This window comes from Eptesicus fuscus, chromosome 23 (assembly GCF_027574615.1).
Source record: "Eptesicus fuscus isolate TK198812 chromosome 23, DD_ASM_mEF_20220401, whole genome shotgun sequence".
In the NCBI taxonomy this organism is placed as follows: Eukaryota; Metazoa; Chordata; class Mammalia; order Chiroptera; family Vespertilionidae; genus Eptesicus; species Eptesicus fuscus.
In genome coordinates this window covers 6,016,094-6,043,662 of record NC_072495.1, presented here as the reverse complement: position 1 = coordinate 6,043,662, position 27,569 = coordinate 6,016,094, and the positions used below count along the sequence as shown (strand labels likewise).

Sequence of the window (27,569 nt, the reverse complement as noted above, 5' to 3'; positions counted from 1 at the left end):
GAGAGGGATAGAGCGTTAGAAACATTGATGAGAGAGAAACATCCATCAGCTGCCTCCTGAACACCCCCTACTGGGGATGTGCCCGCAACCAAGGTACATGCCCTTGACTGGAATCAAACCTGGAACCTTTCAGTCCACAGACCGACGCTCTATCCTCTGAGCCAAACTGGTCAGGGTGTCAAAGTGATCACTTTCTAAGTTATATTAATGTCTAACCACCATGCCGTACACCTGAACCTAATATAATATTGAATGTCAACTGGGTTAGATATTTTTAAAATCCTCTTTTATGGCTAAGTAGTATTCCATTGTGTACATGTACCATGGCTTTTTTATCCACTCATCTACTGATGGACACTTGGGCTGCTTCCAAATCTTGGCTATTGTAAATAACTCTGCAATGAACATAGGGGTGCATGTATTCTTTCAAATTAGTGTTCTGGGTTACTTTGGATACATTTCCAGAAGTGGAACTGCTGGGTCATAAGGCAGTTCCATTTTTAATTTATTGAGCAAACTCCATACAGCTTCCCACAGTGGCTGCACCAGCCTGCATGCCCACCAGCAGTGCAGGAGGAGGTTCCCTTTCCTCCACGTCCTCGCCAGCACTTGTTTGTGGGTTTATTGATGATAGTCTGACAACTCATCCAAGTCACTGCACATACTGCTTTTTCGCGTTCACTATGTACATTATTCCATGTTTGAAGAGAGGACACTTTATCTGTTCTGCTATTGCTGGGCCTTTGGATATTTTCCAGCTTAGGGCTACTCAAAGCATACAGCCCCAAACATCCTGTACACATCTTCTGGTGAACGGAATTATTCATTTCTGTTGGGTACATACCTAGGAGCGGAATTGCTGGCCGATCAAGTATCCAAATGTCCTTGCTAACATACATGTGATATGCATGGCCACATTTACTCCAGAAGGGTGGTCACTGCCCTCAGTGGTTACCTAACTAACCTTTCCAAGGATCAGTTTCTACATCTGTAACCTGGGGATACAACCCCCTCCCAGGGTGTCAAGAGGAAGAGAAGCTAATGCGTGGAGCGGGCCCTCAGAATCAGTTGACAGTCCTAATGACTATTTTCTAGCAAACAGAAGCTCCTAGGAAGACTTGAGAATGCTGAGCTGTAGATTTTTTTTTTAATCCTCACCTGAAGGTAAGTATTTTTATTGACTTTTAAAAAGAGAGGAAGGGACAGGAGGAGAGAGAGAAGCATTGATGTGAGAGAGACATTGATTGGCTGCCTCCCGTACATGCCCCCACTGAGGATTGAACCCACAACCTATGTATGTGCCCTGACTGGGAATCAAACCCACAACCTTTTGGTGCACAGGACGACACTCCAACCAACTGAGCCACTCGGCTAGGACGAGTGTAGATTCTTGAAGAGATTCCAGTTTGAGCCAGGGGCCAACAAAAATGAACAGGAAGTAGGGTTAGATGCCTCTTGAACAAGAGGTGGTTAAGGGATGGGGAATGCTGAGCGGACAGTGGTGGGAGAGAGCCGATCTCCAGCTCACCCACTATTTTGGACAGTTTTGCGTGTAGTCCCCAGGAGGCAGACCTAACGGCGTTGAACACCTGGACATTCTGGTCAATCAGGCCGTCTGTACAGCAGGGAAGGGCAGGCTTTGAGTCGGGCAGACTTGGAACCGAGTCCCAGCTCCACCACTTACCCATTGTGTACATTTCAAACTGTAAGACAGAGGGAAACGTGGCTTCTGACTCACCGGGAGGCTCCGAGGACGAAGCGAGAAGGTGCATGTCTGTGTTTAATACTGTGTTTCATCGAATAAGCACTCACGTGCGGCCAGAACCTTCATAAAACCTGGAGCCTACAAGGCCCAGGCGGAGCGGTGGAAGGAACATGGCCCATGAGCCCAAAGTGGTGATTTAAACAAGTAAATCTCCTGTGCTGCGGTTTTCTAAATTCTAGGTTATCGGGGAAATCGAAACACGTTGTCCACAGCAGCAGTTATTAAAATTTCCTTTCTTTTCCCTCCTCTCCCCTTCCCCACCCCCCAGAGTCCCTGTACATTTCTCACGACAGGTCTCCCAAGGAACTGCCAGCACCAGCCCGAACCACCTCCCCCTCCCTAATCCTCTCTTAAAATGTTAATTGAATTACTGGGGTGACACTGGTTAACAGAATTAGACAGGTTTCAGGTGCACAATTCTACATCACATCATCTGTAGATGGTACTGAGTTCAGCACCCCAAGCCAAGTCTCCATCCATCACCATTTATCCCCCTCCACCTCCCTCCACACTGCTGTCTGCGGTAATCACCACACTGTTGTCCGTGTCCATGAGTTTTTTCCTTTTTCTTTTTTTCTTCTTCTCAATCCACCCACCACCACCCCAGCCCCACCCCTAGAGCTGTCAGCCTGCTCTGAGTCTGTCACTGTTTTGCTTCTTAGTTCATTTTGTTCATTAGATTCCACATATGAACTGACTGGCTTATTTCACTTAGCATAACGCTCTCCAGGTCATCCATGCTGTCACAAAGGGTAAGATTTCCTTCTTTCAGAGCAGAAATAAATAAAACAGAGTCTTAAAAAACCTAGTCCAAAAAAAAAAAATCAACGAAACCAAGAGCTGGTTCTTTGAAAAGACAAACAAGATTGACAAACCTTTAACCAAACTCATCAAGAAAAAAAGAGAGAGGACCCAAACAAATAACATCAGAAATGAAAGAGAAATGCCAACTGACACCAAAGAAATACAAAAGATTGTAAGAAAATATTACAGACAACTATGTGCTAACAAATTGGACAACGTGGATGAAATGGGTAAATTCCTAGAAACTTACAGTCTGCCAAAACCGGATCAGGAAGAATCAGAGAACCTGAACAGATTACAATGTGTGAAACTGAAGTAATAATTCAGAAACTCCCAACAAACACAAGTCCTAGACTGGATGGCTTCACAGGTGAATTTTACTAAACATTCAAAGAAGAACTAACACATATTCTTCTCCAACTATTCCAAAAACGTCAAGGGGAGGGAAGTCTCCCAAGCTCATTTTATGAGGCCAGCATTATCCTAATTCCAAAATCAGATAAAGACACTACAAAGAAAGAAAATTATAGGCCAATATCCCTGATGAACATAGATGCTAAAATCCTCAATAAAATATTAGAATACTAGATCCAGAAATACAATAAAAAGATCATACACCATGACCAAGTAGGATTTATTCCGGGGATGAAAAGGTGGTACAATATCTGCAAATCAATAAACATGATACATCACATAAACAAAATGAAGGATAAAAACCACATGATCATATCAATAGCTGCAGAAAAAGCATTCAATAAAATCTATCACCCGTTTATGATAAAAACTCTCAGCCAAGTGGGAATAGAGGGAACATTCTCAACATAATTAAGGCCACATATGACAAACCCACAGCCTACATCATACTCAATGGACAAAAACTAAAACCTTTTCCCCTAAGAACAGGAACAAGACAGGGATGTCCGCTTTCACCATTCTTATTCAACATAGTACTGGAAGTCCTAGTCATAGCAATTAGACAATGAGAAGAAATAAAAGACATCCAAATTGGGAAGGAAGAAGTAAAATTGTTACAGATGACATGATACTGTATATAGAGAATCCTAAAGATTCCACCAAAAAACTATTAGAACTGATACACTGATTCAGTAAAGTAGGAGGACACAAAACAAATATCCAGAAATTAGTTGCATTTTTATATGCCAATAATGAACTATCAGAAAAAGAAAGAAAATAATCTCATTCACAATTGCTTCAAAAAGAATAAAATACCTGGAATAAATTTAACCAAAGATGTAAAAGATCTGTACTTGGAAAATTAAAAGACACTGAAGAAAGAAACTGAAGAAGATACAAGTGGAAGCATATACCATATTCATGGATAGGAAGAAGAAACATCATTAAAATGTCATACTACCCAAAGCAATCTGTAGATTCAATGCAATTCCTATCAAGATACCAATGACGTATTGCACGGAACTAGAACAACTACTCAAAAAATATATATGGAGTGGGGTTAGGGGGACGGGGTGAAAAAGGTGAAGGGATAAAGAAGTACAGATTGGTAGTTACAAAACAGTCACAGGGTGTAAAGTACAGCACAGGGAATAATAGTGTAATAGCTATGTATGGTGTCAGGTGGGTACTAGACTTTGGGGGTCACTTTGTCAGTTATATAAATGTCTAATCACTGTGATGTACATCTGAAACTAATAGAAAACAATATTGACTGTCAACTTCAATTGAAAAACTTTTAAAAATCTATTGTATACTTGATATGGAAATGTGTCGCACATATAGAGTTAAAAACAGCTTGCTACAAAAGCAGCATGTTGGGGAAATATATAAATATTTACAAATGTACATAATTATTGAAAGAAATCTAGACTTGTTTCTCCAAAATAATAGCAATTATCTTAATACTGGGATTAAAGACTTTGTTTGTTTTGCTTTAATTCATCCATATCTTCCAATTTTTTTTCTTATACACAATGTATATTTGTTATGTAATGAATATTTCAAGCACACAATATGGCCCCATATAGGACAGCCAACGGATCTCAAAAATATTGTTACTGATGAATCATCCACTGGCTACAGACCATGTTTCAGGCACACATGTTCCTATTTAACCCTTTCTATGAACCCATGACAGACTGTTCCCATTTTACAGAAGAGCAAACTGAGGCTCAGAGGGGATGGGTAACTTGAAAGAGGCAGACCCAGGATTTGAACTCAATTTGTGGTTTTGCTTTATTTTTCTACTTTTTATGACACCCCACACTGCCTCCTTTTGGGTGGTCAGATTAGATTCACTGATTAAAGAGTCCCCGGGTGTCACCTGAGGAATTAGGATTAGAAATTACAGCAACACATGCTCTTAAACAACCGCTATTAGAGATGAATTATCTCGAACACATCACGCCAAATGGGAGGCCACACACTGCACAATCCCATTTATATGAGATGTGCAGAGAGACAAATGCAGGGAGAAGGGAGGGAGACCACGGTGGCTGGGGAAGGAGAAGAGGGAGTCACTGCTAATAGTCGCCCCTTTTCTTTGGGGGGATGAAATGTCCTACAATTAGATTGTGGCAACGGGAACACCATACACGTGTGCCCGAGTCACACCCCCCCCCCACGGGAAACGTCTGCTCTTGCCCTGGAGGGTTCCTGGGAAGGAAACTTCCCAGCTTCCCTGCTCCTCGCTCAGCCCTTTCTCCAGGCCCCGTGAGGTCACAGTTGCCATGGGAACGGGTGACAGCGACACTGCTCTCCAGTGCCTGGCACGCCAACCTCCTTACCTCGGTTTTAGATTTCACCCTGGGGAAATGCACCCTTCCAGGTGGCTGGGGGAGTGTCACTGGCCCAATCTTTGACACGGGGGTGGGGGGTGACATCACTTTGTCTCCAAAACGTAAACAAAGAGTTAGATGCCTGCACCGCCCCACAGGAGCGACCGGCCGCATGTGGCCGCTAATCCCTTGAAAGGTGGAAGTGCGAGCTGAGATGCGCCCAGCGTGGCTTCCGGACCTGATCCAGATGAGTGTAAACTGTCTCAGTGCTTCTGACAGTGATTATACGTGAAAATTGTATTTTAGATAGAACGGGTTAACATACAGGATTCAAACTCGTTTCACTTGTTTATGTGGCTCCTGGACGACTCAGGAGGTGGCACCTCGCGCTGTATCTGCCGTGGGCAGTGCCCATCTGTGTGCTTCGAACAGAAACTTAACCCCTCGTAACGAGTCCCGAGGACTGAGACGGGGTACAGAGGAAAACAGACAGTAACTCTCTGTGTCTACTTAGAAAAGTAAAAAATAAAGACATGCTGAGCCTCGGGTTAAATAAATCCCGGTACGTCCTGAAGACAGAATACCACACGGCTGTAAAAAAATGTTGTTTGAAAATTGTGAGACACAGAAAAATGTTTGTGGTATATCATGTGGAAACTTAACAGGCTACAAGGTCTCATGTACATGAAAGTTCACGTTGATATACAAGTTGTGCTGATTTATTACAAAATAGTAAATTGTTTCCAGATGTTACGATTATAGGACAGTTCTCTCCTCACCCCTTATTTTTATTTATCTGTCCTTTACCTTTCTTACAATTGACAGGGATTACTTGTGTAATCTTATTTAAATGAAAATTTTTAAACCTTGATGAGTATCATAGGACATACAGTAAGTGTGGACACGGCTGTGTGGACCTGGGACCCACGTCCATTGCTTGGTGGGAGGTGGCCTGGTGCGGCCACTGGAAACAGTTTGGTGGTTTTTCGATGAACTAAACGTAGATTTACCAGACGATCCAGAAATCCCACTCCCAAGCACATACCCGAGAGAAACAAAAACATGTCCACACAGGAACCGGAACGCATGTCCACAGCAGCACTGGTCACACAGCCAAAAGGTAGAAACAACCCTGATGTCCATGACGGATGCACAAAATGTAGGCTCTCCACACCATGGAATAGTATCTGGCCATGAGGCGGAATAAAGCACTGACACATGCTACAACACGGATGAACCTGAAACACACTGGGCCAAGGGGAAAAGAAGCCACACACATGAGCCAGGCAATCGACAGATGCAGAAAGCAGACAGTGGTTGCCAGGGCTGGGGTGGGGAGGAGGGAGCAGTGCCTCTAACAGACACAGAGCTCCTGTCTGGCCCTGGCCTCTCACCTGTAAGGCCGTGGGGGCCAGCTTGCAGCCTTCTATGCTAAGCAAGGGGTCCTGGGGGTTGGGCACAGGGGTTGGGTGGGTGGAGGAGTTGTATAGACCAGGGAGTCAGAGACCACCCTCAGGGAGGCAGTGGGAGGAGACTGGGGGCAGAGATGGGCCGGATGTCCTCAGTGAGGTCCAGGCTCTGGAGGAAGAGGAACCCCACATCCAGGATTGGAGGGGGAGGGGGTTAGGAATGCTCGAGCCCTATCCCAGGGGCCCAAGTCTGATGGAAGGGTCACAGAAAATACCACTTGCTCCCCAGAATCCATGTTGGCTCACAGGGATTTGGGGGGCCTGGTGGACTCCCCTACGGCCCACCTGTGTCCACTTACCCTCCCCATTCATTAAGAGGTATTTACTGAGGGGGGAATACCTAGGGCCTCCTCCTAGGGCCAGGCCAGAAAAGCAACTAAATCGCAGAACATCCACCATGAATTTGGAAATTAGACACAGCCGAGGAGACAATCCTATATAATAAAGAGGTAATATGCAAATTGACCGTCACACCATCACAAAGATGGTGGCACCTACAGTGGGGGCGAGGCCGGCTGCTCCGCGCCTGCCGCTGGAGTCCCCTCAGTCCCACTGGGGGCCTCAGGTCCTCCTGCACCCCCCACTGACTGAGGCTCAGGCAAGCAGGGCCAGCCGAGGCACAGGCAAGCCTCAGATCGCAGCTGCCCAGCTGCCCAGCGCCGCCTGAGGCTCAGGTAACCAGGGCCGGCCGAGGCTTGTGCTGCCGGCAGTGGCAGCAGCAGAGGTGTGATGGGGGCGTCGCCTTCCCCTGATCGCCGGGTTGCCTCCCACCCCTGAGGGCTCCCGGACTGTGAGAGGAGGCAGGCCGGGCTGAGGGACCCCCCCTCCAGTGTATGAATTTTCATGCACCGGGTCTCTAGGAAGGACAGAGGACGCCTAGAGAACGCCGCTTGCCAGCCATACCCCGCGTGGAACCACCACCGTGCCCTGGCAGTGAGTGACGCAGCACCTCCTGGCAGGCTCCCAGACATCTGCGGGGAGTGCGTGCCACCAGAGTGAGCTCCCACACCAGGCCTCCTCACCAGCCTGCTGGGACCCAGTGTCCTAGGATCCGGCTCCAAGACCCTACAGTGAGTGCAAGCCAGGAAAACCCAGTGTCCCACCCCCACCCCAGAACCAGGCTTTTAGCCTGACCTGGAGCCACCCAGCACCAGCTCCACCCCCAGCCCTGGGACCTGCTGCCGGGGTGACCCAGAGCAACCCGGAGCATGCCCCAGTCCAGGCCACAGGGGAGCTCTGACTGTGCAACCCAGAGCAACCCGGACCAGCTCCAGCATGGCCCCCAGGACAGTCCTGCCAGGGCCACTCGAGCAACCCAACGGCACCTCACCCCGTGCAAGGGAGCTGAGACTGAACAACCCAGGGCAACCCGCCCCTGTTCCACACTGAGGAGGGGCGAACTGGAGCAACACACTGCGTGTCTCACTCCGGGCTACAAGAAAGCGGGGACTGTGCGACCCAGAGCAAGCCACGCCCACTCCACCGAGCCCAGGGTTTTGCTGCCGGGGCAACTTGGAGTAACCCAGTGCGCGCCCCACTTGGGCCACAGGGGAGCTCTGACTATGCAACCCAGAGCAACTCTCCAACGCTTCTCCCCGGCCCCTGGAATAGTTGCAGGGGCTACCGGAGCAACCCAGCACACGCCTCCCTCGGGCCATAGGAAAGCGCTGCCAGGGTGATCTGGAGCAAGCCAGCACCAGCTTCACCCCCAGCCCTGGGACCTGCCAGGGGCCACAGGACCACGGTGCAAGTGTGCTGCCAGAGGGACCTAGGGTGCCACCCTACCACGGGTGCCAGGGCCACACAGTAAATTGCATGCCATAGGGCTCTGGGTCCTCACAGGGAGTCGCACATCAGAGGAACTGTGCACATGCTCCCACCACCCCAAGCATCTGAAGCAGACAACTTAGGGACCAGATCCGTGGGAGAAGGGGATACAACTCAGAGCAGAGACAGTAAAGGCGTGACACTCAAGGCAGACCCAGCCTCTGGGATAATGATTTCCAGACCATTGCCCTGATAGGGTCTTCAACCTCTCAAACCCCAAGCAGGGTGCCCAGAGCCATAAAGAGACAGCAAAAATGGGGAGACAAAGAAACAACCCCTAAGGAACTGAAAAGGATGAACTGCCAGGAAAGAAACTAAATGAAATGGAGGCATGCAATATGTCAGAAAAAGAATTCAGAGTAAGGGTCATATATTTCATAAACCAAATGGATGAGAAAATCAACTTATGTGAGAAATCAAGAGGAAATAAAAAATGATATAGCTACAATAAAAAACACAATGGAAGGTTTCAACAGTAGACTAGAAGAAGCAGAGGACTGAATTAGTGAATTAGATGATAGGGCAGAAAAACATACCCAACCTAAACAGCAATTGGAGAAAAAAATTAGAACGCAGTAGGAGAGACTAAGGGAGCTTTGGGACAACATGAAACGAAGTAACATACATATAACAGGGGTGCCAGAAGGGCAAGAAGAGGATCAAGGATTAGAAAACCTATTTGAAGAAATCATGACAGAAAACTTCCCTGATTTTTTTGGGGGGGAGGTCCCCATGGGCACAGAGAGTCCCAAACAAGATGAGCCCAAAAAGACCCACACCAAGACACATTATAATTACAATGACAAATGTTAATGACAAAGAGAGAATCTTAAAGGCTACAAGCGAGAGACACAGAGTTACCTACAAAGGATCTCCCATTAGATTATCAAATGATTTCTCAACAGAAACACATCAGGCCCGAAGGGAATGGAATGAAGTATACAAAGTGATGCAAAGCAAGGGACTGAATCCAAGAATACTCTATCCAGCAAGGCTATCATTTAAAATTGAAGGGGAAATCAGGAGCTTCGCAGACAAAAAACAGCTAAGGGAGTTTATCACTACCAAGCCAGCAGGGCAAGAAATGCTAAAGGGACTGCTGTAAAGAGAAGAAATAGAAGAGGAAGAAGGAACACAGGCATAAAGAGTAAAAATGGTTACAAACAAGTACCTATCAATAATAACCTTAAATGTAAATGGACTAAATGCTCCAATCAAAAGACATCGAGTGGCTGAATGGATCAGAAAACATGACCCATATATATGTTGTCTACAAGAGACCCACCTCAGAACAAAGGACTCACACAGACTGATAGTGAAGGGATGGAAAAATATTTTTAGGCAAATGGAAATGAAAAAAAAAAAGCTGAGGTAACAATACTTATATCTGACAAAATAGACCTCAAAGTGAAGGCCATAACAATAGATAAGGAAGGCCACTACATAATACTAAAGAGAGTGATACATATAACTCTGGTAAACATATATGCAGCCAATGCAGGAGCACCCAATACATAACAAAACTTCTGGAAGATATAAAGGGAGAGATCAACAGCAATACAATCATAGTAGGGGATTTTAATACCCCATTGACATCATTGGATAAATCCTCTAGACAAAAAATCAGCAAAAAAAAAAAAAATCAATCCTAAATGACTCGCTAGATCAGATGGACTTAACTGACATCTTCAGAAAATTTCACCCCAAAACTACAGAATATACATTCTTCTCAAGTGCACATGGGACATTTTCAAAGATAGAACACATATTGGGACACAGGCAAAGTCTCTTCAAATTCAAGAAGATTGAAATCATATCAAGCATCTTCTCAGATCACAATGGCATAATATTAGAAATAAACTACAATAAAAACAATAAAAAATTTAAACACTTGGAGGCTAAATAGCATGTTATTAAACTATTATTGGGTTACCAAAGAGATCAAAGAAGAAATAAAAAACATCCTGGAAATGAGTGACAATGAAAACACAACAATTCAAAATCTATGGGACACAGTGAAAGCAGTCCTGAAAGGGAAGTTCAGAGCATACCTCAAAAAAATAAGAAAAACTGCTAATAAATTATCTAACTCTATAACTTAATGAATTAGAAAGAGAGTAACAAGAAAAGCTCAGAGGGAAGGAAATAATAAAGATTAGAGTGGAAATAAATGACATAGAGACCAAAAAAAAACCCACAAAAAACACAATACAAAAGATCAATGAAACGAAGATCTGGTTCTTTGAAAGGATACACAAGATTGATGAACCTCTAGCCAGGCTTACTAAGAAGCAAAGAGAGAGGACCCAAATAAAATCAACAATGAAAGAGGCGAAATAACAACAGGCCCCAAGAAATACAAAGGATTGTAAAAAAATACTATGACAACTCTATTCCAACAAACTAGTCAACCTAGAAGAAAAGGACATATTCCTAGAAAAATACAACCTTCCAAAACTCAATCAGGAAGAATCTAAACATCTCAATAGGCCAATAACTATGGAAGAAATTGAAGCAGTCATCAAAAAGCTTCCAGCAAACAAAAGCCCGGGGCCTGATGGCTTCACAGGGGAGTTTTACCCAACATTCAAGGAAGAACTAAAACCTATCCTCCTCAGACTATTCCAAAAAGTTCAAGAGGAAGGAACATTTTCAAGCTCTTTCTATGAAGCCAGCATGACCCTAATCCCCAAACCAGATAAAGATACTACAATGAAAAAGAACTATAGGCCAATATCCTTGATGAACATAAAGGCTAAAAATCCTCAACAAAATCCTAGCAAATTCGACCCAGCATTACATTAGAAAGATCATACACCATGACCAAGTGGGATTTATTCCAGGGATGCCAGGCTGGTACAATATCCACAAATCAATAAACCTGATACATTGCATAAACAAACAGAGATAAAAATCACATAATCATATCAATTGATGCAGAAAAAGCATTTGACAAAATCCAAACCCTTTCTTGATAAAAATTCTCAGTAAAGTGGGAATAGAGGGATCAGACCTCAACAAAATAAAAGCCTTATATGACAAACCTACAGCCAACATCATACTCAATGAGCAAAAAGTAAAACCATTTCCCCTAAGAACAGGAACAAGACAGGGATGCCCGCTTTCACCACTACTGTTCAACATAGTACTGGAAGTGCTAGCCACAGAGGTCAGACAAGAAGAAGAAATAAAAGGCATCCAAATTGGAAAAGAAGAAATAAAACTGTCATTATTGGCAGATGACATGATACTGTACATAGAAAACCCTAAAGACTCCATCAAAAAACTACTAGATTTAATAAATGAATTCTGCAATGTAGCAGGATACAACATTAACACCCAGAAATCTATGGCTTTTTTATACACTAATAATGAACTCACAGAAAGAGAAACAAAACAAAACAAAAAATCCCATTTACCAAAAAAATTAAGATACCTAGGGATAAACTTAACTAAGGAGATAAAAGACCTGTACTCGGAAAACTACGGGACATCAAAAAAAGAGAGGAAGAAATAAACATATGAAAGACTATACCGTGTTCATGGATTGGTAGAATCAACATCATTAAAATGTCCATATTACCCAAAGCAATCTATCGATTCAATGCACTCCCCATTAAAATACCAATTGCATATTTCACAGACCTAGAACAAACTCTCCAAAAATTCATCTGGGATAAAAAAGACCCCAAATAGCCGCTGCCATCTTGAGAAAGAAGAACAAAATTGGAGGGATCACAATATTACAAAGCCATTGTTCTCAAAACTGCCTGGTACTGACATAAGAACAGACATATAGACCAATGGAACAGAACAGAGAACCCAGAAATTGACCCAAGCCATTATACTCAATTAATATTTGACAAAGGAGGCAAGAACATACAATGGAGTCAAGACAGTCTCTTCAATAAATGGTGTTGGGAAAATTGGACAGATACACGCAAAAAAAATTGAAACTAGACCACCAACTTACACCATACACAAAAATAAACTCAAAATGGATAAAGGACTTTAATGTAAGATGGGAAACCATAAAAATCTTAGAAGAATCCATAGGCAGCAAAATATCAGACATATGTCGTAGCAAATATCTTTACCGATACAGCTCCTAGGGCAATGGAGACTAAGGAGAAAATAAACAAATGGGACTACATCAAAATAAAAAGCTTCTGCACAGCAAAAGAAACCATCAGCAAAACAACAAGAAAGCCCACTGCATGGGAGAACATATTTGCCAATGTTATATCTGATAAGGGCCTAATCTCCAAAATTTATAAGGAACTCACACATCTTAACAAAAGGAAGATAAACTATCCAATCAAAAAATGGGCAAAGGACCTAAATAGACACTTTTCAAAAGTGGACATACAGAAGGCCAAGAGACATATGAAAACATGCTCAAAGTCACTAATCATCTGAGAGATGCAAATCAAAACAACGAGATACTATCTCACACCTGTCAGAATGGCTATCATCAACAAATCCACAAACAACAAGTGCTGGCGAGGATGCGGAGAAAAAGGAACCCTCGTGCACTGCTGGTGGGAATGCAGGCTGGTGCAGCCACTGAGGAGAACAGTATGGAGTTTCCTCAAAAAACTAAAAATGGAGCTCCCATTTAACCCAGTAATCCCACTTCTAGGAATATATCCCAAGAAACTAGAAACACCAATCAGAAAGGATATATGCACCCCTATGTTCATAGCAGCACAATTCACTATAGCTAAGATTTGGAAACAGCCTAAGTGCCCATCAGCAGATGAGTGGATTAAAAAACTGTGGTACATCTACACAATGGAATACTAAACTGCTGTAAAAAAGAAAGAATTCTCACCATTTGCAACATCACGGATGGAACTAGAGAGCATTATGCTAAGTGAAATAAGCCAGTCGGAGAAAGATAAATATCACATGATCTCACTCGTTTGTGGAATACAATGAACAACATAAACTGATGAACAAAGATAGAGACATAGAAGCATCAAACAGACCATCAAACCTCAGAGGGAAGGCAGGGGAGGGTGGAGGTGGGGGTAAGAGATCAACCAAAGGGCTTGTATACATGCATATAAGCCTAACCAATGGGCACAGACACTAGGGGGGTGAGGGCATGTGCTGGGGCGTGGGGGTGGCCAAGGAGAGGTCAATGGGGGAAAAAGGAGACATATGTAATACTTTATGTAACTAGAGGCCCAATGCATGAAATTCTTGCAAGGGTAGGCCTTCACAGCCCCGGCGGCCTCGCAGCCCCGTGACCCCGCCCCCTGCCCACTTATCATTCCAGAAGGTCGTTCTGCTGTCCGGTCTAATTAGCATATTAGCTCTTTATTATATAGGATACTTTAAACAATAAATAATTTTTAAAAATAAAAAAAATGAACTGCTTTAAATAAAAAAAAGAAGAAGAGACATTTACTGAGCGCCTCTGATCTGCCAGGCACCTGCTAGATGCTGGGGTGCAGTCATGAAGGTGCGCGTCACCTGGCCGGGACCCAGGATAACAATTGCAGAGTCAGCTTGCCAGGAGCACCCAGGTTGCAATGGGGCTTCCAGTCCATGGGCTGGGTGGGAGACGATGCCCGATGGGGGCCTGGAGGGGAGGGCAGGACTCACAGAGGCAGAGTGGGGAGCGCTGAGGGAGCCCCAATTCTTCAGCAGGAGTGGAAGGCAGGTGGGGAACAGGGGGCGGGGGCAGGGGCACAGGTTGGGCTAAGGCCTTGGTCGGCAAACTGCGGCTTGAGAGCCACATGCGGCTCTTTGGCCCCTTGAGTGTGGCTCTTCCACAAAATACCACGGCCTGGGCGAGTCTGTTTTGAAGAAGTGGCATTAGAAGAAGTTTAAGTTTAAAAAATTTGGCTCTCAAAAGAAATTTCAATCGTTGTACTGTTGATATTTGGCTCTGTTCACTAATGAGTTTGCCGACCAGGGGGCTAAGGCATTTAGATTTCGCCCTGAGTTTATGGAGGGTGCTAAGGCAGGGAACAAGATTCCATGTGTCTGGGGGCAGAATGGAGGGTGGATGCACATGAAGGGGCTGGGAACCTGCGAGATGCGGGCAGGTGGAGCAGTCCAGGTGCTGGGGTGGGGGTGGGAGTGGGGGGATGGTGGAGTGGGGGGCTCAGCAAGGGCGTCTGAGAGCATGCGCCCGCTCTCTCCAGGGGTGCCCAGGTGCCACCCTGCTCCCCCGCAGCGCCTGCCTGCATGCGGGCCCTGGGACACCACGGGCATCCCTGGGAAGGTCTCAGTGGCTTTCAGGGCCCCAAAGCTCTCCTGCTGCAGGTGTCCCTCAGACTGGCCAGGACTCGGCCCAGGAAGGGCTGCAGCCCGGAGTACAGAGGTGAGGCAGGCCAGACAGAGGGGAGCCCACGCCCCTGCCCAGAGCTGCTGCCGCGTCCTACTCCGCTGTCTTCCTGGGCTGCACCCCTCCTCCGCAGACGCAGGTAATAATAGCGCCGCCTTCACGAAGCTGCTCCCCCATGAAAAACAACCACGAGCCGAAACCGGTTTGGCTCAGTGGATAGAGCGTCGGTCTGCGGACTGAGGGGGTCCCAGGTTCGATCCCGGTCAAGGGCATGTACATGGGTTGCGGGCACATCCCCGGTGGGGGGTGTGCAGGAGGCAGCTGGTCGATGTTTCTCTCTCATCGATGTTTCTAACTCTCTATCCCTCTCCCTTCCTCTCTGTAAAAAATCAATAAAATATTTTTTTAAAAAAAGAAAAACAGCCACGAGCACATCACACCACGCACCATCACCAAAATGTGGAAACACCCAATGTCCGTCAGCTGGTGGGGGGTCACCAAATGTGGTCCCTCCGTGCACTGGAATGATTCCACCCCCCCCCCAAATACGCAGTAATGACACGCCACAACATGCATGAACCTGGGAAACATGCTAAGAGAAAGAAGCCAGTCCCCAAAGCCCACGATGCTATGCTCCCCTATGTGTGAAATGTCCGCACAAAGAACACAGGGACACAGAAGTGGCTGCCAGGGCTGCGGGTTGGGGGATCAGAGTGACTGCCGACGGGCAGGAAGTTCTTTCTGGGGCGATGAAGACGTTCTGGAAATACTGGTCATGCTTGCACCACACTTCGGAGGCACTTAATGCCATCGCCTCAGACACTTCAAAATGGCGAAGATGGTGCATTTGATGTGACGTGAATTTTGCCCCAATTTAGCAGCAAACCACCGGCACACTTGGCACTGGAGCTGGCAGGAGCCCGAGACACGCGAGCGGCCACGAGAGTGGCCCTGATGAGGCTCTTCGGTGGCTCCGGGCTCGGGAGGGAAGAGGCCACCGCTGTGTGCCGCCTGGGGCTACAGGCAGAGCAGTGACAGCCGGGGCCTCCCAGCCCCGCCCTCGCAGAGGGCCCCGGCTCCTCTCCTTCACCTGCCTCCCCCTGCAGCCACGTGCCCAGTGGGTACACGTTACAGACCACGCCCTGCTGCCGGGACTCCACAGTGAACCGAAGATGACCTGGGCAGTCGGCCTTGAGAGGGAGGCTATCAAACCCAGTTCTGTTCCGCAGCAGCTGCAGCAACTAGAAGATGGCTGGCTGGCTTTGATCCCGCGCCTTCACGCCCTTTTCATGCAAACTCCAGCCCACTGGGTAAGTGCAAAGCCCAGGCATTCCCGGCGTGAGCGGCCCAGGCCATGGCAGCGTTTATTTTAACCTCAGGCGCTGCTGGTCTCGTTTCTGGATCTCTGCGCGTCTTCCCTACACAGAAGGGAGCCCCCGCTTCTCGGACTGGAGGGAAAGCTGGACGGCGTGACGTGGCTGATTTCTTCTCAGAAGCGACGAGACAACTGGGAAAGCTGTCCGAGTGGGTGTGCATGACTCCACATCACGCAGCCTGCGCTTCGCTCGTCCTCGCTCAGCTCCCTACCGCTACGCTGTGTTCTCTGCCATTTGCTTTGCAAAGTAATAATAACTGCCATGTGTTAGCATTTCCTCGGCGGCAGAGACCAAGCCAAATGCCTGGCAGACATTATCTTATGTGGCCTTCCGAACAGGGCCTGCCTCCGAGGGCGAGTATCCACCCATTTCACAGGTCAGGAAGCGGAGTCTCAGAGGGGTTAAGTCACCGGCTGAAGGTCACACAGCTGCAGACGACAGGTCTATGACTCCGGCATTGTTTCTCGTCACCGTTTACTATGCTGTATGCCCAAACCGAGAAGGGACTGGAGTAATGAAGACATGACATTGATGTCACTGAGGAGACAAAGATGTCTCTATTCTAATAAAAAGACTAAAGATGATAAGGAGGGAGCAACAGAGAATCAGAGATTTAGGGAGTGGGTGTTGTTCAGAGCATCTGAGGAACTGGTTTTCACATCCTCTTAGAACTATCTTCAGCTCCAGAATTATGCGGAGGCCACACCAAGCGGAGATGGGCTTATGGAAGGTGTGAGGGCTTCTTCTTTTTTGTTTTTAATGTATTTTTATTGATTTCAGAGAGGAAGGGAGAGGAAGAGACAGAAACATCAATGATGAGAAGGAATCACTGATTGGCTGCCTCCTACACGCCCCCTACTGGGGACCGAGCCCACAACCCGGGCATGTGCCCTTGACGGGAATCGAACCCGGGACCCTTGAGTCCACTGGCCGATGCTCTATACACTGAGCCAAACCAGCTAGGGCGTGAGGGCTTCTTAGGCAAAGATATTGGATAAAGAACTCCAATCCTGCTAACAGACTCGCCATTCCACTGCAAACACATAAAACACTGGATAAAATAAGAAAAACAAAACATGAAATACACCCCTAAGCTGAGAAGAAAGGGAAACCCCCAGGTGCCAGAGCAAGGAGGGAGCTCGGGCCCAGCAGGGTGGGCGTGCCGATGCTGCGGAGGGTGCGGAGGGGACCGCGATGGCCCGGCTCCGACAGCCCCGCGTGGGGCCTCAGCCCGCCGACTGACAGAGTGGCCTACGCTCTGCATGAGCTGGGAGTGTGGCTCCCAGCAAACGCTGAGGCACAAAAGCTGCTTCTCCATGTAGGTGGCCCAGGGCGTCAGCAAGCAAGATGAACCGCGGAGGAGGTGGCAGGGTGCAGAGGAGAGAGCCAGGCCTCTGTGATGAACCAAACCAGCCTGTGCCGTCACGGGTGGAGGATCCAAACCTCTGTGGGGCAGGAGAGGCAAATGGAGAGTTCACGTCAACAGTGCTTCCCAGCCAGTGACAGCCCCACGGACCGAGCACATCAACGCACAGCGCTGTGTGAGGCGCTTCTGTGACCCAGGGCACCCGGAGCCTCGTGGGAGTGGTGCTTCCAGTAAGCTCACCTCCCCTGGTTTGGCTTCGGCATAAATGCGGAGCTGAAGATAGTTCTGAAAGGATGTGGAAGCCAGAGGGGGAGACAGCACAACCGAAGATGAGCTCATAATCAAAAATCAAACCACACAGCAAATAAAACACCATATGGGAGAGTCAGCAGACACAATTCACAAGAAGGTGAAACAGAAGAGACTATGTAGTAAGCTTTACGTTATTACGAAAATAAAAAGCAGTATCTCATGACCAAAGTAGTGAATTTGAAAACCATATAGAACTTTTACAATGTTTTAAAAAAGTCATTGAGGGGAAAAAAAAAGTCATTGGAATTAAGAAACTTAATAGTTAGGCTAAAGCAGCAAAGTTGTAATAGCTAAAGAGAGAATTAGTGAACTGCAAGACAGACCTAATGAACTGAGCCAGATAGCATAAAGCAATAAAAAGAAAATATGAAAATAAGATAAAGAAGTATTCAGGACAGAATGACATATTTCTGGTCCTACATATTTCTTATAAGAATTATTGAGGAAGATGATAAAAAGAAAGGAGAGAGATAATATTTTTGTGATGGAAGACATGAGTTGCCTTTAGAATAAAACAGCATAAACCATTCTCAGACAGGATAAATAAAATAAATCCACACCTGAGACACAGTATAATTAAAAAAACAAAAACAAGTAAAACAAGCAAAAAAAAAAAAAGCAGATTTCTACAAAGAAATATTAGACAACAGAGCTGACTTCTCAACAAGAGACCATAAAGTGCTGAAAGAAAATATGCAACAACCTCAAATTTTATATCCAGGTAAATGATCATTTGTGTATGCTGGCAAATAACCACATTTTCAGACAAAACTGACAACACACAGAGACTCATGGGAAAAAAATCTATAAAAGGTATGTTACATAAGAAGAAAACAAAACCTATACAGAACAGTTGCAATAATTAATAGGGTCTGCACAAAACAATAAAACCAATCCTATCTAATAAAGAGGGAATATGCTAATTGACTTCCCCGCCCTCAAAGATGGCAGCGCCCACAGCCAATAAGGAGGGGATATGCTAATTACTGCCCTGCCCTCAAAGACAGTGGCGCCCACAGCCAATAAGGAGGGAATATGCTAATTGACTGCCACGCCCTCAAATATGGCAGCACCCACAGCCACAAGGTGGCAGCGCCCAGTCCCCTCAGGCCCACCTTGCCTCGAGCCTGTCTCTGGAGTCCCCCAGCCCTCTCAGCCCCCAGCCGCCCAGGGCCAGCCTGAGACACAGGCAAGCCTCGGATGGCGGCTGCCCAGCCGCCCAGGGCCGGCCTGAGGCGTAAAGCCTTGGATGGTGGCTGCCCAGCCGACGCCTGAGGTGCAGGCAAGCCTCAGATGGCAGCTGCCCAGCCGCCCAGGGCTGCCCGAGGCTCAGGTAACCAGGGCCGGCTGAGGCTTGCAGTGGCAGCAGCAGAGGTGTGATGGGGCATCACCTTCCCCTGATCGCTGGGTCGCCTCCCGCCCCTGAGGGCTCCTGGACTGTGAGAGGGGGCAGGCCGGGCTGAGGGACCCCCTGGTCCAGTGCATGAATTTTCATGCACCGGCCTCTAGTAGGTTTTATAAATAAAGAAAATACGTTACATGGTGTTACAACTTAAAGCATGTGAAGGTCCCTGGTTATCAGCACAAGGGCAAGATAATGACTGATTTCAGGGATGTCACAGATGGCAGACACGTCAAGAATAGAATTACTGAAGAGAGTTAACAATGCCCTTAACCAGGAGAAATGTAGCCAGCTTCTGAAAGGCTTATAAGCAACATGATTAGTAGCTACCGGCCACTACTGAACACTTACAGTGTGTCCAGAGCTTTACTTATTCTCATTTCATCCTAACAACACCCCTGTGACACATTCCCATTTTACAGATGAGGAAACTGAGATCTGGAGGCCAAGTTACTTGCCTCGACAGTGAACCAGGCACCGTGAATCAAACCCACATCTGTCTGCTGGTCAAGGTCAAGGTGGGGGGAGGCCCACGTGTGACCCTAGTGGGCCTCTGGCTGAGCTCTCAGGAAGCTGGTGATGACGAGACAGAAGAGCTCCTCAGCATCACCAGCTGGGTGAGGCCTGTGCTGGGCACTCACAAGGGCTTCTTTGATCACTGGGACCCTGGCCTGGGTGCCAGGAGGAAGGAGGGAACACCCGTCCACCCTCAGGGCACAGGGGAGTCATTCACGGGAGCCACCTTCTCTTCCCGTCGCTGTCAGCAGGCTGGTGCCTCCTGCCTGGCCCCCTGCCCACGCTCCGGGAGGTGCTGCGGCCTTCGGACCTGACCGCTCCTGCTCATCTCCCAGGGAGCTGTGCCCAGAACGGAAGACCCACTGCTGACAGCCTGCCAGGCCCCAAAGGTCACACTGCTGGGACAACAAAGGGTCTTTTTGTCCTCGTGCTTAAGGTGACCGCCACCAGCGGAAACCACCCACTCAACCGCCTGGCTTTATGAATTAATAATACAATTAGAGCCGGAGACAGGGCGGCTGGCAGGACCCGGGTGCCGGCTCCTCCCTGTCACCTTGCTCAGTGCCACCAGCACGAGCAGGAGGAGGCCCTGCCGTATCTTCCCAGAGCACGGGGCACTTCTGAGCCAAAAACGCCTCGTTCCCTCAGCTTGCGGTACGAGATACCAAAGTGCCTTGCAGCAGGAAACGCGTCTTATCGACGCCCGAGGTCTTGTCTGTGTGACTGGGCGTGTGGTGCATCTGAGCGTTGATTCAATTCACGCTGCATTCTGGGGACCATTAACTCACAAATAAGTGTCCTGCCAGCGTGGGGGTGGGAGCGGCAAGAAAGAGGCACAAGGGATCTAACTGCTACGAATCCGTGGAGCTGAAGAGTCTCGATGTGGATTCCACGCCGAGAAAACACGAACCTCCTGAAACACGTGGGCGACACAGCGAGGCTCCAGAAACGGACGGACGAGGTGGCGGAGAGCAGCCTCTTCCTCCCAGGGCTCCTCTCTCCGCTCACACTGCTCACCGCTGAGCCTGAGCCTGCCCTCCCCCCCACCCCACCCCGGGATAGCCCACAATTCTAGAACGTTCCACATCACCCAGAACCTTTCTGCCCCGAGGTCCCGTTCTCCCCTTGCCAACTCGGTCAGCGAGCACGGGGGACACTGTTAACAAGGTCCTGGGGCAGCAGCGAGGCTTCTCCCAGACGGACAGACCTGCCGACCCGGCCTCGGTCTGCACCAGGTGGGGCTGGGTCACGGGGGAGAGGCTGTTTCTCCTTGAACTTACTGAAAGGCCTGGGTCCCGCACTCCGCACCTAAACGACCTGAGCAGTCCCCGAGCCTCAGTGTCCTCATTTGTAAACTGGCTACAGTTGTGGCCCTGCCTCCTGGGGGCTCTTAGGAGGACCAGGTGATAGACATGAGGTGGCCAAGAAGGAGCCACCGTTGCCTCATGCACATCCCGGCTGGCTGGCCAACCGCCCCACTTTCCACGGGCGGACACGGTGGCTCAGGGAGGGCCATGGCCCTGCCCAGGCGTCTCAGCGAGGCAGCCCGGGACCAAGCCGGGACCACAGCTCCAGGCCGGGCTGCACAGCTGCTCCCGGGAGGGGCCTGGCCCCGCCGGACAGAATACAAACATCAGCACGGGCCAGCGCGGTGCTTCCCCAGAAGGCAAATTCACTCGCTGCCCAGCCCTTTGGCAAACTTCCAGGCCTACCCGTTTCCACAGTGAGCGCCAGGGAGGGGGCAGGGGAGGTCTGGACACCTCCCCCCGCTACCAACACGGAGAGGGCTCCTCCCACGGTCTTGACCACTGTGCCCAGGATGCCAGGCCTCTGCCTCCGGGGACCTGCCCTGAGAGCTCAGCCGGTGGGGACTGGCCCTCCCCGCCAGGGAGCCGTGCTTTTTCTAATTCGCTAAGTGCTGCCATGCTTCTCCTACGGAGGTATGATTTATGCACAATGGAATACACCTCCACACTGCCGACAGCTGGAGTGCTGGGGTCCACGGCCCTCCTCCCCTTGAGTCACACAACATAATCCTGCACCCTAGTTCATGGGGTGCAGAGACTCCCCGAGCACCCCAAGTTAAAAGCCGCTGTCCTCTCCAGAGGAAGTGGAAAGGAGCTGGGCAGGTTCTGCTGGTCTTGGCGACAAGAGGCGGAGCACAGCGGCACCGGTCAGCCTGTCCTCGCCCTCCAGCCCCTGAGCATCTGGAGGGAGGGGAGCCATCGGGTCCCCCAGGGGATCCCGCACCTGGAGCACAAGTGGGAACACGGCAGGTGGTGAAGGGGGCGAGGTCATGGTCCAGGGCCACCTGGAGACTTCCTGACCTGGAAGTATTGGCCAACAGCGAGAATCCAGTGAAACTGCACCCCACCGGCCAGGTTTCCCCCCGCCCCGCCCCCAAATGTCGAGGTCTGGGGCTTAGACCAGGGACGGAACCCTGACTCTACTCAGTAGTCCGTGGCCTTGGGCAAGTCACACCATCTCCTGAGCCTCGAAGTCCTCGTCTCTAACAGGGGAACGGCAGTGCTGCTGAGAGGGCCCATGGGCGAATGTGGAGGAGGACGGCTCGGCCGGCCCTTGGCAGATGCCAGCAGGGGGAAAGCATTCGCTGCTACCATTAAGCACTCAGATCGGGGAGACTGTTTTTTCTTCCTCCTTCTGGCAACGTCTTGGCATCCACACGGACGTGCAGTGGAGCTGCTGGGAGCCCGAAGGAAAAAACAGACCCTTCACCTTTCCCAGAAGCCTCCTCTCACTATTTCCTTTCCAAGGCCCGGAGCAGGCACAGCCGGGGGGGTCAGGAAGTGGGGCTCCCTCCAGGCCAGCTCGAGGTGGCGAAGGGGCAGGACTCCCTCTTCCTGTCCAGGGACCATTTCACACCTCGGGACCCACGCCCGGCGTGATCAGAAGGAGCACAGGACCCCACGCAACCAGGACGCCTTCGCTGGAGTTTTTAATGGTTTTAACCACCAGCTAATCCGCTTTCCCGGCTCCGAAGTGACGGCTGGGAACGCTTGTTTATGCTTTCAATCAGGCAGTGAGGCTCCACCAGGCAGAGGCGGTGGGCGCGCAGCCCCGGCGATGCCCTGCGTGGGCGAGGAGTGCTCGGGCCTATTTTTGGTGAAGCTGCTTCAGTGCTGAAGCCAATGGGATGGATGCACGGCGCAAGGAGGGAACCAGAGAAGCCTGGGGGGGGGGCGGGGGGGCAGCATGGCCAAGGCCAGCTGGTGGGTAGGGGGAGGACTAGTTTTCTACTGGACACAGGCTCCTGGGCAATACTCCTCGGGTTATCCAGTCCTCAGTCATCACCCCCTTAACGTGAACCTCGTGTTGTCAGTGAGGACCACACATCGTGTACAAAGTGGGGGGCACCTTCATTCCCATCTAAGGGCACCGACGGGTGACAGCACCAAGGACAGCAGGCTGTCACGTGGCTGCTGTGGGAGGGGACGCAGGGCTGCGGCGTCCTGAGGTCAGCGTTTCACCCACACAAGTTGGACGGGGAGAGAGGAGCCAGGGGTGGCTTTCTGGACGGAACCACAGCTCAGCTGAGCCCTGAATGGCGGAGAGCAGGGGTAGGGAATGTCCGGCCCGCGGGCCGTGTAAGGGCCTCGGAATCATGCGGTCTGGCCCTGCGGAGGCTTTGGGGGGAGTTAATTCAATGTTTGACCAAACAGCAGGCTAATGTGTACGTAGGTAATTCTGTCTGGCCCGAGAATGATGTTATAAATACCCACGTGGCCGGTGGCGGAAAAACGGCCCCCACCCCTGCTGCAGGGCATGAGCTCGTAAAGAGGCAGAGCGAGGAGGACACGTTTGCAGCCTTAACCTGGGCGGTGGTCACAGAGGATCCCAAAGGTAAACCCCGCGTCGTGCACAGTAAAATGAAAGCGTGCGCCAGGCAGAGGCAAGGCCTGTGCAAAGGCCCGGGGGTGAGGAGGAGAGATGGGCAGGCTCCCCGCCCCCCCCGCCCCCCGAGGCCGCTACACCCAGGGAAGCAGTGGCGCCGGACCGTGCACAGGGGATCCTGTGACCCACCCCCTCCTCCACTGACAAGCTGTGGGACCACAGGCAAGTTTTACCCTCTGAGCCTCAGTTTCCCTGTCTGCAAATCTGCCTTCCCTGGAGGAGGAGGATGAAGAGTCCACCCGAGTGCACAGAGAGCTCGGCACAGAGCCTGGTGCTCACGGAACCATGTCAGCCAGCACCAGCCTCTGCTCGCCCGTCTCATGGCTTCCAGAGCGGAGTCTGCAGGAAGGGAGAGGCTGGGAGAGCCCAGCAGCCCAGGATCCAGGGGTGCTGGTGCTCAGAGAGGGAACGTGGCTTGCTAAAGGTCCTGGCCCGGGAAGAAGTGAGGCCAAGATTTAGCCCTGAGCTGTGCTCAGCGACCAGCCATGCGGCTGTGCGCAAAGCCGGGCGGATCTTACTGAGCACCAAGCCACATCCCGACCGAGACCCTTCAGTGAGTGAGGCTCTCGCCACAGGCTGAGCCCTGACTGTGCTGGTTTGCACCTCAGCTCTCACTCCCTGTCCTCAACGGGACCCTGCAGCTGCTGTTCCTTCTGTCCAAACTGCACTTCCACTGACCATGTGACTGGCTCCTCCTCCTCTGGGTTTCTGTTCCATGACCACCTCCCTCCTCAGAGAGGCCTCCTGTCCACCCTAAAGACATGCGTCCCTGCCCCTGCTCTGACCCTCAGGCTCCCACGGTGCCTTGTTCACAGAGCTTGATGCTTGGGAGTTGATGTGATTGTACCGTGTGTCTCCCCTCAGGAACGGCCGCCTCCCCAGTCCCCGGTCCATAAATACCTGCTGACCAGGTGGAAGTGCTCAGACTGGGTGGGCCCCTACAGAGGACTAGCAGGAACTCCTATTTACTTCCAGTTCAGAGAGCGGAAGGCACTCCTCCTCCCCTCAGACCTCAGAACCCCTTCCCCGACCCACCATCTGCCTTCCTCCCCCGGGAGGCGGAATCCGAGTTCCGGCCAGCAAGAGGGGACGCTGCTTCAGCCACGCCCAGGAGGGCCGTGGAGCAGGAACTCTCTGCATGTCACCCCTCCGCCCACCGGGAGCAGCCCCAGGAAACAGACAAGAATCCCAGCATGCTCTGCGGCTCCATCACCTGTCAAACCCACAACCCGCCGAATTCCCCCAGATTGCCTGCCAGCCTGCCGTGGGGGCTGCCTGAGAGGTGGGGCCCCTGGTGGCCAGCCCACCCTTCTGGGAAAGCTGTTAGCTACAAAGAACCCCACTCCCACCAGCCCAGATACAAGACAGTGAGAGGCGACGAGAAGGCATTCGAAAAATAAAATCAGCGCCGAGCCAAGGAAGGCCAAGGGGAACCCTACCTCCTCTCTGTTAGCCTGGGGGTGGAACTGGACTTTATAAAACATCTGAAGAAGTGAAATATTCACACGTGGTTCAAAATGAAAATATGACTAGGCTTACAGTGAAAAGCTCACTCCCCCTATCCACCCAATCCCCCATATATATTCATTATTCTTACTGCCTATGGGTCCTTCCCAAGTCCTTGATGCAAATATGGCATTTACAAATATATACTTGTATTCCCCCCTTTTCACAAAGGGGTTCCGTATTATACATCCTATATAATAAAAGGCTAATATGCAAATCAACCAAACGGCAGAACTACCGGTCGCTATGACATGCTCTGACCACCGGGGGCAGACGCTCAATGCAGGAGCTGCCCCCTGGTGGTCAGTGCGCTCCCACAGGGGGAGCGCCTCTCAGCCAGAAACTCGGAGCCCGGCTCACGGCTGGCGAGCAGAGCTGTGGTGGCAGGAGCCTCCCCCACCTCGGCAGTGGGACATCCCCTGAGGGCTCCCAGACTGCTAGAGGGCGCAGGCCAGGTTGAGGGACCCCTCCATCCCCCCCACCCCCGTGCACGGATTTCATGCATCGGGCCTCCAGTATGTATGTATGCATATATACATATATATCACCACACCTTTTTTCCTATAGATAGTTCTGTATTTGCGCACTGAAGATATATACATACGTATGTGTATGTGGACATGTGTGTATACACACACACACACACTCACTCACTCCAATTGTTAAGGGGTTTCTGTCATTTCCACTCAATTCTCCTGAAAGAGGTGTTCAGATTGAGGGTCAGGAGTCGGCTTGCAGCCCACGCACAAACGGCTGGTTTCCTCCCATCGCTGCCTACAGACACGGGCTGTCCGCACCCAACTCAAAGCAGGTGCCAGGAGCCGGCTCCTTAGAAATAACGTCTGCAGCTCCCACCACGGGGGCATCTACCAGGTACTGGCAGGAATCCCGCTCCCAAGAGAGGAAACCAAGACCCGGCGAGGTAAAATGACTGGTCCAAGGTCACACCGCCGGGCAGGAAGTGGTGCAGGCAGAGTTCCCACCCTGTCTGTCCATCTCCAAAGCCAACCTGCCCGCTCCCCAGGCCTCCCTGGTCTCGGGTCCACGCACCTCTTCACAGCCGGCTGAGCCCGGCCCCGGAGCCCACGGTCCAGTTTGCAGCCCGGCGGGGCTTGGGCAGACAGGCGCTTCCGCCCGGCAGGTCCCTGCGGTCACCTCGGCCGCCCGCGCCGGCCTCCCCGTGCGCCCCGCCTCTGCGGGTCCCGGGAGTCCCCGCGACTCGAGGAAGGTCGCCGGGCTCCCGCAAAGTGCTGTGTGGACGCTGCCTCGCTCACACCTGCCCGCTGCCCGGGAGGTGCGCCCACCTGAGCCCATTTTGCAGAGGGGAGGACGAGGCCGGAGGCCGGAGCGCGATCCCACCCAGCTGCGGCCGATTGCAAAACTTTCCGCCCCCTGCGCAACGCGAAGCCGGAGGACTTGCAGGTGCCTGCGCGCCAGCGGGGCGTAGCCAGGCGCTCTCCCCGCCGGCGCCGGCCCTGCGCGGGGAACCCGGCCCTGCCCTCCCGGGTCCCCAGGCCGGGGGTACCCGCCAACTCGCAGAGCGGCCAGGAGGAGCGGCCGCGGCACTTTTCAGCATCCCCTCTGGCTCCGCGCCGCAGCCGGCCACCTGGCCGGCAGGAACCCCTTGGAAGGCAGCCGAGGCTGAGCGCAGAGAGGGCCAGCCACTAGCCCAAGGTCACACAGCAAGCGGCGCGAAGCCCGGCAGGCGGCGGCGGGCTGGGACTCCCCGCGCGAACCCGCCGGCGGCCCCGCCCGTGTCCCCGCGCCCCTGCCCCGCGCGGTACTCACAGCCCGTCTTGCCCGCGAGCTCCCGAATCTCCTCGGACGCGGACTGGGCAGCGCCCATGGTGCCCACGGCGGGGGCTCCGGGGCGCGCGTCCCTCACAGGCCCGGGGCGGCGTCGGTTGCGCAGCGGCCGGTCCGGCCTCGGGTTCAACGCGAGTCGGGACGCCGGGACCGGTCTGAGCCGCGGGTTCCGCGTGGGGCGCGAGCGCGGCCTCTTATAGCGGCGGAGGGCGGCGCGCGCGGTCCTAGCGCGCGCCGGCTTCGCGCACTGCGGGGAGTGGGAGCGCCCCGCCCCGGGGCTGGGAAGGGCGGGGAGGGGCCGCGGAGCCCACCTCCAAGGTCCTTCCGTCCCCGCCGCAGCTGCCTTGCAGGTCGAGCCTCGCCCCTCCCTCACGGCGGCGGCTCTGGAAAGACGCAGGTGTGAGCAGAGGCGGGTCAGACCCCGGGAGGGTCCGTGCTCACTCCCACCGGTGCC

At 51.1% G+C, this 27,569-nt stretch overlaps 1 protein-coding gene across 1 annotated transcript in view; it reads right to left on the bottom strand.

Annotated features, from left to right (window-relative positions):
* Positions 1 to 27,295, bottom strand: part of TESC (tescalcin) — a 48,327-nt gene extending 21,032 nt beyond the window's left edge. The window contains exon 1 of the mRNA XM_008142752.3: positions 27,098 to 27,295. Within this exon, the coding sequence (XP_008140974.1) occupies positions 27,098 to 27,155 (58 nt within the window). The 5' untranslated portion in view covers positions 27,156 to 27,295. The remainder of the gene's footprint in view (positions 1 to 27,097) is intronic.
* Between the last annotated feature and the right edge of the window lie 274 nt (positions 27,296 to 27,569).